The following is a 13,145-nucleotide window of genomic DNA, read 5'->3' as shown; positions in this document are numbered from 1 at the left end:
ATCTACTATTAATAAAACTCACCCTCAACGTTCTGAGGACACTGACGTCAGTGAAGCCAAGCCCTGACTTCCTTCAAAAAGGTTCGAAGGTTCGTGGTGGTGAAGCCACCAAAATCGCTCCAGGCCCCACCCTCGAGGGCGGAGCAATGGCAGAACAACGAAGGGGTTGGGAAGCAGGGAGGCGGGGGGGGGGGGGGGGGGGGAATCGCTCCGGGCCCCGCCCTCGCATCAAACGTCATGACGTTGGGGGCGGAGCAATGGCAGAACAACGAAGGGGTTGGCGACGAAAACCTTGCTAGCGCCCGTTTCATTTGCTCTGAAACGGGCCTCTTTTACTAGTATATTATAATGTTGTAAGTTTTTAATTTGATGCTGGAGTCAGAGTCGGTACATTTTTACTGACTCTTGACTCCACCCTAAATTGCTTCTAACTCTGACTCAAACTCCACAGCCCAAGTACATATATTGATTACCCAGTAATTTTGTTTGATAGTGTGCAAGGGATATCAGGCTAGATGGGGGCATGTGGATGTTCCTCAAAAAAGCATGATGGCTCACAAGTGTGTATCAATAAAGGCTGCAGAAGTATCCTCTCTAGCACAATGGCAACGCCAATGAATACAATTACTGAAAGCCCTGAAGTGGAAAAGGCACAGCTTGGGAGTAGAAGACATTTTGGGATATATAAGAGTTGATCTGGTATTCATAAACAGCACATGTAAGGAGCGCGATATTCAATAAACAGTGATGGGAGGCCCTTGGATGAAACTGCACGATAGATCAGATGGGTTAGTTTTTGTTCCCTCTCTTTTTTAAGCTATGTATCACAAACTCATTTTTTTTCATTGTTCAGGGAAAGGGAGAAGTTGGTGGGGGGGGGGGGGGGGGGGGGGGGAGCGCAGGAATGGATGAAAGGAATCCAATTCTGTAGAATATATGTTTTGCTAATTTGTTGAATGAAGTTGGCATGTTGAAGAAAAATTGGCTTTTTAACAAGCAATTATTGGCAATAATTAAATGTAATTAAATTTTACATACGATCTGAAAAAGGGGCACAGAATGGGGACGTTCCTAAAATTAACACGCTTTGTTATAGAATAACTGGGATACGTGTTTAATGTAGGCGCACATATTTGCATTATGTTACAGCTGAAGCAAATGGCTGTGTCTAAAGTTAGGCGCGATACCTGTGCGTAACTCTAAGCATGGCTTATAGAACAGCGCCTTTTTTGGGCACCATATATAGAACCTAGGCCAAAGCAACCAGTAACTTGTTCAAAAGGCTAGAACTAAGCCCCCTCCCCCCCCCCCCCCAAAAAAAGGCACTGCTCTGGGTAGAGGAAAAATGATGCAACACGGGGCTCAGTAAAACCACCCTTACAGGCCAATAAGGAACACAATTATCTACCTGGTACACAAAGAGAATGCATTTTAAATTGTAATTTTTAGTCAGCAGAATGTAAAAAAATGTATAAGAGTTTTAGTCTATATAAATACAAGCATAACTGCAATGCTTCCATCCACTTTTCTTGTTTTCTTTCTGTTCCTTGTGTCTGTTATGTCAAAAGAGAAATAGTTATGCCTTACCTAACAGCTGCTAATGTTTTTCTGTTTACAAAAAATGTTTTGAAATGCAAAAAGCCAGGCACTTTGAGCTCTGCTTCTACCCTGGCTACAAAATGAGGCACTGCTCATCAGTAACTCAATTTCAGACTTACATTTACCTACAAACTGGGGGCTTTACCCCAGGTCACCTGTTAAGCTGTTGTCTCACACCAATTTTGTGCTGGGGCTAGTACAGGCAGGTGTGGAGGTGTTGAAATTTTAACCTCAGGAAAATCACTTCAAGTGCTTTCTGCTCCCCATAGTTTCAAGATTACAAGGACTGTTGAGAGAATTTAAATGTCGGCATCTCCATAAACACTTATAATTTCCACTCTGCACGGTGTTATTTTAAAGCATTATGGCACTGGACGGCAAGCAGTGAATCAGGTAATCCAAGAGGTGATGTGGCTGACAGAAAAGCAAGTGTGAGAACTAGAGAGTCTAAGAAATGTTGCAATTATGTATTTATTACCTTTTTTTTTCCTTATTAAACATACATTTTACTAAGCAAAAAGTCTTAAATACTTGACAGACTGGACAATTTTAAAAATACTTAGAAAACAAAATGGAAAGGTCATTTCAAAATTGCGGCTTTGGGAGGTGGCAGATTCATCTCTCCCATTGTCTCTCAGAGGTCTGTTCAACCCCTCTCCCTCTCCTGCTCCTTACATGGCATACTGAAGGAGCCTTTGACAGCCTGGGGGCCACAGGAAACATCTCCCCTATGAGGCAGAGCAGCTGATGGCCACACCAGTGGTAATCATCTGCTCACCCTCCCTATGCTTAAGTGCGCCGGCTCCAATCATCCATCCTGGATAATCTGAACCCAGATTCTCTATACTGTGGTACTTCATCATGAACCACAGAGCTGGCTAATGACTTGGTTGTAAACTTGTTTTTTTTTAAGTCTTCCTTTTCAAATGTGCCAATCCGTGAAAGAGCAGACAAACTGTATTGAATTTTCTTACAAAGAAAACCAGTGTTCTAAGAAATTGTGATAACAGTAATAAACTTAAAATTCACACATCACACATGCAATTATGCCAACAACAACATAGTTTCTAAAGTTATTCAGAGGTGGAAAATACCCAGGTGCCAGATCACTAGACACCTGTAGTTAATTCGGGGTCAGCCTAGGGATGCAAACTGCATGAACAGGAGAGAAGTTGGAAGAGAAGAAAGGGAGACAAAATGCCCTGGATTCAAAATGGCACTGTTCAAATAAAATTAAAATGGCAAAAGTGCATTAGGTATAAATATTAGACAAAAATTAAAAATGCAAAAAAATCCAGACATGATAAAAACAAAAAGCAAAACAGAGACAAAAACTGAACAAAAAAATAAGAAAAATCCAAATATAGGCAAAAAACAAAGAACAAAAATCTTTAAGACAAAATATAAAAACAGACTACAAGGCGAAAAACATTAAATACTCAAGTCCCAGTTTATAGACATGCTAGCGTTTTTATTGAGTACGCTAATGCTAGGGACACCTATATAGTCCTATGGGTGTCTCTTGTGTCAGCGCACACTAAAAACATTAGCGTGCCTACAGCGCAGCTTAGTAAACAGGGCCCTCACCCACTTCAATACAAAGAAAATAAAAAAGGTCAAAAAATCGGTTACATGAAAAAAAAAATTCTCCTCTGCTTTCTAAAACTTTTGGCTCCATGCCAGTTTTATTTTTTTTTTTTTTCATCTTTGAAGTAATGGTACAAAAGTCTGGAAATTTAAAGTCATGGAAGCCACAGCAATGACAACTCAGCTTCCTTTGGCACTATCATTAAAGCACCCATGGTCTTAAATAACATCATTCCACAATTATATACAGAATGAAAGAAGTTTATCATGCCATTCTATCTTGCATGCCACTCTCCTCTGTGCGTCTTTCACACTGTGTACCCTTGCCATTTTAATTCTATCCTTTATCCTAATGCCATTATACCTCCTTCCTTAAATTATTGCTCTCTCGTTTCGCCTCTTGCCCCATATAGTTTCACTGCCTCCTCACCAGAAGGTTCCAGAATACCATAATAAAATGATTCCAGTGCTATTCCCGATTACTTTTTACAAGCAATTAGATCAAACGTTCTCTTCCTTTTTGTAGAAAGACAGCAAGATTAGTGCCTTGAAATCTTAAGATGTCTAGCAAACTAGATGGAACAAATTTTCCTAGCTTTCTTGATTTACTACCAGGCATTTATTTTGCTGCAGGTACATAGTGATGTGATACCTCGGTAGATGTTTGCCTGACATGGCTCTGCTGCAATAAGAGCAGCATTTGCCCTACCCAATCAGTCTCTTTCTTGGAACAGGGACACTGTGTAAGAAATTGGTTCAACCTCTTTTTCAGGCTACCTTGACAGCACTGTGCAGCCACACAAGATCCAAGATAAGGCTGGTGGGAGAAGATCAAGACAACCAACTAGATATTAGGAATATAAAATATTAAGGGGACGGGCGGAGTTATCCATGTCAGCTACCGTTAAAATGGGTTATTTTAGAACTGGTCCCACTTTATGTAATGAAACCTAGTTACTAATAACTAGGGTTAAAACAGTAAAATAACCCATCTTAATGCTAGCCACATTGATAATTTCCATCCTTAGTGATTAAACAGTACATAAGGTATTACTGCTTGGTCCATTTGTGTGGGGACAATTCACTAACAGCACATGCTAACTCAGTTAACAAGTTATGGGCCCTACAATAAATAATGTATGGGAGGGGTGGTTATCAAGCTGTGTTAGGGCTCTAACTCACATTATTTGCCCCTTAACATGCCTAATGTAACCTGACAAAATTTATTACAGTGATATTTAAGTCACCGCGAGTTACTTAGTAATGAGATGCAAAGCATGCAAATGCATGTTTTTCATCTCATTACTTTGCAAGTAAGATAACACACCTTGCAGTGGTATAATGTGGTATATATCATTCAGTGTAAAAAAATGTAATGAAGGATGCTATATTGGAGAAACAGGCCAGATGCTTAAGACAAGATTCAATTTACATAGACATCACATGAACAATACAGCCAGTAGGGCCCCCACCCTGGTGGGACAGCACTTCACAGAACCAGGACACTGTACCAGTGATTTCACAGTGAGAATACTGAAAGGTAACTTTAAAACCATACAAGAATGTAAGACCTTTGAAGTCAGAATGATTGAATATTTTAACACCCAACAGAAAGGACTTAACAAGGACCTGGGGTTCCTAGCCCATTATAAACCATAAAGCTGTATGTCTCTGTTGATCACCCTCCCCTCACCTATCCACACCCATCCTGTTAGAATATCAATGATATGCTTTGATGTCCCCATGCATACCTCCGACCCACCCCCATCCTCCCACCCTGTCAGACTGTCATAGTAATGTTTGAATGTTTTCACTTATATACACTGTCAGCTAGCACATTTGCTTATTTCCGATCTGACGAACAAGGGCAACCTTCGAAAGCTAATCAAGAAATGTATTAAGTTATGTCCAATAAAAAAGGTATCATCTTATTTTCTTTTCCATGTTTTATTTTGTTTGATTTCTATTAACAACCTTAAGAGTGGACTAACACGGCTACCACACTCCAGAGCTTAAAGTTTAAATGGTTAACTATTTTAATTTCAATAGTTTGAATAGATAACTTTTTAAAGCAATAATTACATCCCAATCATATACCAGATTCAGCTCAGAAAGGTGGTCGTACGTTGTTTTCACGGCTTTTGGTAGTGCGTTCAACAGTTGTGTGCTTATGTAAGAGAAATTGGACCCATAAGTAGATTTGTATTTGAGACCTTTGCAGATTGGGTAGTGGAGATTTAGGTAAGTTCGTGTTGATCTGGTTGCGTTTCTTGTTGGTACGTCTATGAGGTCTATCATATATCCCGGGGCTTCACTGTAGATAATTTTACGGACCAGGGTGCAGATTTTGAAAGCAATACGTTCTTTGATTGGTAGCCAATGTAGTTTTTCTCGGAGGGGTTTGGCGCTTTCGAATCATGTTTTACTAAATATAAGCCTGGCTGCTGTGTTTTGGGCGGTTTGTATTTTCTTAATGAGTTGTTCTTTGCTTCCCGTGTAGAGTCCATTGAAAACATCCAAATTCTGCCTGTTTGAAAATCGTGATTTAGACATTTTTGGCAGATGGACATGTTTGTAGCCATTTTGAGATGTCTGTTTTGAAAATGAGCGCCTATGTCTAAATTTGATTTTATATCTTAAAAGTTTTTTCCTTTTTTTTTTTTACCATATGTAAGGAAGTGGATGGTATGACAATGAGCACTTCCTCACTGAGGGGTCCTTTTACTAAGGTGTGCTGAAAAATGTCCTGCGATAGTGAAGGCACGGGTTTTGGGTGCGGGCAGAATCATTTTTCAGTGCACCTGTAAAAAAGACCTTTTTTAAATTTTTGCCGAAAATACGGTAACCGGGCGGTAATGACCTGCGCGCCAAATGCCACTTGGCGCGCATCCAATACACACTGCAAAAAATACAAATTTATCGGACGCATGCCAAAAATGAAATTACCGCAAGAGCTATACGGTAGCTACTCGGTAACTCCATTTTGGAACATGTTGGGTGCACATAAATGCTAACACGGCTTAGTAAAAGGGCCCAAGAGAGCAGTTTAACTGCCTGAAAGCAGGTGGTGATAAACTGCCAAAACAGGTCCTGGGTCAGAAGGGCTGGGCTCAGAGGGAAGGAAGGTGAAATGCCCAGAGAGTGTAGGACCAGTGAGGCCCCAACTATAGAGGCTTCCAGGAGGAAGGTCCCAAAGCAAGAGGTCTCTGGAAGGGAAGGTCCTGTGACCAAGGATCCTTCCAGCGTGTGCTGTTAGCTGTAGTATCTAAGGAAGGCCTGGGGAAGTGGAGTGGCCCGAGATGCCTGAATTTTCGTGAAAAACAGATTCCAGTAAGGTAGGAGAAATTTCTTGGAACCTAAGTTTAAAGACTATTTAACCTGTGAGAGCTTTGCCTGGGCCAAGCTACAGTGGCTCTGATTCATGAGGGAAAGCAATGTATAGTGAAGTGTGAAACCTATTGGGGACAGAGCACAAGGTGTTAGTTTTTTAAAGAGAATTTGACCGTATTTTATAAAGGCATTTAGAGGAGTGGTTACTAAGCTGCAGGAAAGCAATACATTTTACTGCAGCAATATTACCATGGAAATCACTAACCTGTAGTACCTGGCTGCAGTAATGAACATAATGAACCCACCTCCCCACTCCCCCCGTTTTCTATTTCTGTTGATGGCTCTCTCATTCTCCTTGTCTCCTCAGCTCGAAACCTTGGGTCATCTTTGACTCTTCTCTCTCCTTCTCTGCTCATATCCCAGCAGATCACCAAAACGGTAACAGAATTCAAACATGCGTGGGATAAGCATAAAGGAATCCTGTGCCGAAGGAATGGATCCTCAGGAGCTTAGTCAAGATCGGGAGGCGGGGCTGGTGGTTGGGAGGCGGGGATAGGGCTGGGCAAACTTATACGGTCTGTGCCAGAGCCGGTGGTGGGAAGTGGGACAGGTGGTTGGGAGGCGGGGATAGTGCTGGACAGACTTGTACGGTCTGTGCCAGAGCCGGTGGTTGGGAGGCAGGGCTGGTGGTGGGGAGGTGAGGATAGAGCTGGGCAGACTTATACGGTCTGTGCCTGTGCCAGAACCGGTGGTTGGGAGGTGGGGCTGGTGGTTGGGAGGCGGGGGTAGTGCGGGGCAGACTTATACGGTCTGTGCCCTGAAGAGCACAGGTACAAATCAAAGTAGGGTATACACAAAAAGCAGCAAATATGAGTTATCTTGTTGGGCAGACTGGATGGACCGTGCAGGTCTTTTTCTGCCGTCATCTACTATGTTACTATGACCTGTCGTTTCTTTCTTTACAACATCCGTAAAACCCGCCCCTTTCTTTCCGAGCACTCTACCAAAACCCTCATCCACACCCTTGTCACCTCTCGCTTAGACTACTGCAATCTGCTTCTTGCTAGGCCTCCCACTTAGTCACCTCTCCCCTCTCCAATCGGTTCAAACTCTGCTGCCCGTCTCATCTTCCGCCAGGGTCGCTTTACTCATACTACCCCTTTCCTCAAGTCGCTTCACTGGCTCCCTATCCGTTTTCGCATCCTGTTCAAACTTCTTCTACTAACCTATAAATGTACTCATTCTGCTGCTCCCCAGTATCTCTCCACACTCGTCCTTCCCTACACCCCTTCCCGTGCACTCCGCTCCATGGATAAATCCTTCTTATCTGTTCCCTTCTCCACTACTGCCAACTCCAGACTTCTCGCCTTCTGTCTCGCTGCATCCTACGCCTGGAATAAACTTCCTGAGCCCCTACGTCTTGCCCCATCCTTGGCCACCTTTAAATCTAGACTGAAAGCCCACCTCTTTAACATTGCTTTTGACTCGTAACCACTCGCCTCCACATACCCTCCTCTCCTCCTTCCTGTACACATTAATCGATTTGATTTGCTTACTTTGTCTATTAGATTGTAAGCTCTTTGAGCAGGGACTGTCTTTCTTCTATGTTTGTGCAGCGCTGCGTACGCCTTGTAGCGCTACAGAAATGCTAAATAGTAGTAATAGTAGTAGGATTGTATTCTAGAGACCTTATTGAGAGTGCAGAACCTGTGGAGAAACAAGTCTGTTTATTTTTCCCTTTGTACAGAAATAAAGTTTTCCTTTTGACCCTTTTACTACCTGCTGTCTGTATTTTAGGAATCCAAGCCTTATGGTTGCTCATGCAACCACACCATACCTGAGATAAGTGAAGTCCAAGAATTGGTTGGATCACTCACCCACTGGGATCAAAGGACATTGTGTGCCGTACCCAACTTTGCCTGGGATTCTGTCTACATAGCTACTAGAATGCTAAACACTAAATTTAATGAAACCTGAGTGTTTTTATTCATGTTGTGAAAATGGTCAATGTTCTGCTTTTGCTCTTCGCACTAAATGCTGGTTAACCTTGCCCCTTCTCCATCTGAATAAACTTCTTGTAGTAGGTGGAGAATGATTAACATCTATACTGAACTTCCTGCACTAGTTGATAATTATTGTTTCTCCAGTTCTCTGGGTTCCACATCATTTGCTGTTTTAGGTCCAGCTTTGCAAGCAGAATTACAGTCAAAAGCTGACTAGTCACTTCATCACCGTTTATAAAAGAGAGCAAAACAAGGTTCCACGTTAGGAGTTACGGACCAAGAAAGGGATCTGGGTGTCGTCGTCGATAACACACTGAAACCTTCTGCTCAGTGTGCTGCTGCGGCTAGGAAAGCTAATAGAATGTTGGGTATTATTAGGAAAGGTATGGAAAACAGGTGTGAGGATGTTATAATGCCGTTGTATCGCTCCATGGTGCGACCGCACCTTGAGTATTGTCTTCAATTCTGGTCACCGCATCTCAAGAAAGATATAGTAGAATTGGAAAAGGTGCAGTGAAGGGCGACTAAAATGGGACGACTTCCCTATGAAGAAAGACTAAGGAGACTAGGGCTATTCAGCTTGGAGAAGAGACGGCTGAGGGGAGACATGATAGAGGTATATAAAATAATGAGTGGAGTGGAACAGGTGGATGTGAAGCGTCTGTTCACGCTTTCCAAAAATACTAGGACTAGGGGGCATGCGATTAAACTACAGTGTAGTAAATTTAAAACAAATCGGAGAAACTTTTTTCTTCACCCAACGTGTAATTAAACTCTGGAATTCATTGCCGGAAAATGTGGTGAAGGCGATTAGCTTAGCAGAGTTTAAAAAGGGGTTGGACGGTTTCCTAAAGGACATGTCCATAAACCGCTACTAAACGGACTTGAAAAATCCAAAATCCCAGGAATAACATGTATAGAATGTTTGTACGTTTGGGAAGCTTGCCAGGTGCCCTTGGCCTGGATTGGCCGCTGTCGTGGACAAGATGCTGGGCTCGATGGACCCTTGGTCTTTTCCCAGTATGGCATTACTTATGTACTTATGTACTAGGATGGCCCTCACAGTTGCACCAAATTTCAGACCACAGTACTGTATGAATCAAATGGTACGGTTTACTTACCCTACCACTTTTAGATAAGATACCTACATAGTGAAGATAAGATATCAACATGTATACTTTGTTTCTGACTAAAGCTCCTCATCTGGAACTTTCTGTACTAATCATCCTCTTCTCTAAATAAATATAGAAATGTGTTTAAAACTAAGACCTTTATTCATTACTAGTAAAAAAGGCCCGTTTCTGTGAGCAATGAAACGGGCGCTAGCAAGGTTTTCCTGCGGCAGTGTCGTGAGGTATTTGGAGGGCAGCGTCGGGAGGGCGCAGGTGGGTAGCTTTTTTTGTGGAGGGCGGCAGCTTCGGGGTCCCGGCGGATCAGGTGTTCGGACGGCACTCCTCCCCCTGCGTCGGGGGGGGGGGGTGGAGGGCCTGCATAGGTTGCTGTTTCTGGTTGTGCGTTGGGGGGGCGTCGGAGGGTGGTGGAACTGCCGATTGGCTGAGTGTCATAGGCCCGCCCTTCACGTCACCACGTTGTGACGTGAGGGCGGGGCAGACACTCATGGGATCTTGCAACTACAAATTTACATTTAGAATGTTGGGGTTGTGAATTGTGTGTGGATGGGGCGTGGCTGAGGGCGGGTCTATGCGTGAGAGTAAGAGGTGATGACAGCCTAGAAGACTACAGGGCTTCAGTGTTTCCCTGCCACACAGTGAGGTTCAGAACGTTGGAGGTGAGAATTATTTATATAGATAATTCATTGACTCCCTATCAAGTTATAATCTTTCACTTGTGGCATGCGGCAGAGAATAGCCCAAATACTCTATTACAGCATAAGGAGTATGAGTTTTTGAATTCTAAGAGGCCACCAGTCCTGTGCTTAGTCTATTTATGAACTTTCACAAAAGAACAGTACCTGTGAAGGATCTGTAACACGTAACGTCACCACATCTTCACTCGTATACTTAATAAACAGATGGTTCTCATCCAGGAGTTGCATTTTCCACATACGGAGTTGTCTCAATTGATCAAAATACTGAAAGAACCTCCTCTTTGCCATTGCACTGCCATCCTGTTCTGCCCTCCTCCACAGATACACAAGAAGTCGATGCTTCAAAGAATTTATAAATGGCTCCTTATATGAATTAGCCATCCCTGTCTGAGTTTCACGCTGAACTTCAGGATAGACAGCTGACAAAGTCAAAAGGTCATCTTCATAGCAGAACCGGCCTATTGTTCGTACATCAATGAAAGTCCCCTCAGGCGTGACCTGGAACACATGAATGGTTTGCTGCTGCACTGATAGGATGGCCAAAATGTTCTTATAAAGATAAAGACCTTGATTGTGAGAGAGAATAACTTTATCACATTTGAATGTCCTTGAATCACACAATCTCCCTGTATGAAGATCAATTATGTGCAGAGAGTAATCTTCCAATGGAGACCTGGGATTAGGAGTCACTGATTCACTGTTACGGTACACTTCAAAGAAAGGAGGGTGGGGTTCCTCTGGAAGGTAAGCAGCTGAGCCTACAATCACATAACGACAATCATCTGTAAACAAGCTGCACTCACGGTTGAGGTGCTCACCATTCGAAGCAACATTGGTGATATGAAGCAGGACAAAAAAGCGTTCAAAAAGTCGGCCAAGTATGTTGATAGATCGTTCATCATTTCCATTGGCCAATATTTCACCTTCATAGCCCTGTAGGAGGTCCTCTGCAGCCTGACATCCCTGGTACTCATAGATTTCCAAAGAGGTCTGGTCAGAAGAAAACGCAATGAAATATCGTCCATCTGGTGAAAACTTGCGCAAGAAGCAAGGTGGTTTCTCCACATTGACCACTGTGAAATTGGGGAACACGTTTTGATGGAATATACGCACCTGATGCCAGTGTGTTCCAGGTTTACCAGAGCTGATTCTTCTGTGTTCGAGACGGTGGATAACATTCTGATTCTGGATTCTTCGAGGTCTAATGGTAGGGGCATCGTGGTCCATCATATCACTTCATCTTCCAACTGAAAAGTAAGAAAGTTTGTGGTATAAGGAAAAGCACCATAAAACAACAAAATGATGTTGATGGCTCAAAATGCTGCTCAGGATGTAAATGAACATCTGAAGTGCTGCAGCTCTACAATATTTCATTCCATTTCTTTTTTACTTTTATACCTTTAACCAAAACAATGGGACCAATGAAAGTTTACAGAATCTAATATACAACAAGGTTATATATATACATATATAGTCTTTTCACAAGTACAATTTTCTTTTGGGTGTTGTGTAATTTGAGATTTTGTCTAATTTTTTTTCCAAATAATTTCAAATAAGTATGATAAAATGTGTTTTATTCCTTGTGTAGAATTTCAGTGTTTGCAATACATATTAATATGTCTGAGTTGATGCATTATTGATAAAAAATTGTGGAAAAATACTTTCAAGGAAATCAATCCTCTTTCCTTTTCAGAAGTGCTAGGAGCGCAGTGTTTCTCTCAAACTGTAAGAACTACTGCAAACTTCCATACAGTAAATCTGAGTTTCATTTGTCAGGCTTTGTTTCCCAGGGGCTGGCGGTACTGTGTGTTGGAAGGAGGGAAGCAAAAATCAATGGAGAGAGTATGTTTTCAAGATAAATGAAAGAAGGGCTTTTCTCTGGCTGTGAAAAGGTGTCACTTTGTTGCATTCACAGACAACGGCAGTTTAGTGCTCCCTCTGTAACATTTCAAGAAATACCACCATTCAATCGGAAACGCTGAGGGTGCTAGCATGGGTGAGTGAGGTGGTACCCTTTCTTTTGATAGCCCATGGAGAAGATCCTACAGTTGACCCTGCAAAGGCAGTCTTGGTTTTACCATTATTTGGAGCGTTTAGGGCTTCTTATTCGGCCATATTCAGAGACAGAACTGCAGAAACTTTCTATTATGAATATGCAAACAGGGGGGAAAAAATCTGCCATTTTCGAACACTCTTTTAGAATTTGGTGTTTTTAGGAACCCTGGAAGTGTGGGAGGGGATGGAAAACCTGGAAAATTGTTGTTACTGGGTCAGGCACCAACAAAAGCACCCAAGAGCTTTTTCTTTCTTCTTTTATAGGGCTTGTGAGATCTCTGCACACGAGAGCCGGAGTACCTGGGGTTTCTCTTGCTATCTCGGGGACCCCCTGGCCTCTTCCACGCTCCCCGGCACCAACATGCATCTCCCTCTCCTCCCCTATCCACGGTCCAGCATCTGTCCCTCGTTCTCAAACTCCACAACCTCCATCCCACCTTCCAAATTACGTTCCAGGTCACTCGTGAGAGACCCCGCCACCGTTTTCCATCTCCGGCGTCCCGCCGCCACCTTTGACGCGACGTCCTCCCTCGACCTCGTCCCGCCCCCTTCTGACGCCACTTCCTATTTCCGGCTGAGCCTGCCTAAGCCTAAGCGGCTCTCTGAGCTGAGGCAAGAGGCAGCAGGAGAGGTTGTGTTCGATCGGGACGCAGAGAAGGAAGGGGGCGGGGCTGACGTATGAATTTGAAAGTGCGAGGAGGGCGGGATCGTCATCGCGGGAAGTTTCAGAATAAACAATAAAG

General features: G+C 43.0%; 1 protein-coding gene across 2 annotated transcripts in view; it reads right to left on the bottom strand.

The window, feature by feature from the left end:
* Nucleotides 1-12,940, bottom strand: part of DET1 (DET1 partner of COP1 E3 ubiquitin ligase) — a 79,707-nt gene extending 66,767 nt beyond the window's left edge. For both annotated transcript variants that reach the window (XR_003940343.1, XM_030189705.1), the window contains exons 1-2: nt 12,840-12,940; nt 10,492-11,594 (exon numbers count right to left, since the gene is read on the bottom strand). Coding sequence is in view for 1 of the 2 variants with exons in the window: in XM_030189705.1 (XP_030045565.1) it covers nt 10,492-11,577 (1,086 nt within the window). In the remaining variant the exon portion in view is untranslated. The remainder of the gene's footprint in view (nt 1-10,491; nt 11,595-12,839) is intronic.
* Nucleotides 12,941-13,145: the final 205 nt, after the last annotated feature.

Source organism: Microcaecilia unicolor, chromosome 1 (assembly GCF_901765095.1).
Source record: "Microcaecilia unicolor chromosome 1, aMicUni1.1, whole genome shotgun sequence".
NCBI lineage: Eukaryota > Metazoa > Chordata > Amphibia > Gymnophiona > Siphonopidae > Microcaecilia > Microcaecilia unicolor.
Note: the sequence above shows the minus strand (reverse complement) of the source record. Positions and strands in the feature narration are given on the sequence as shown.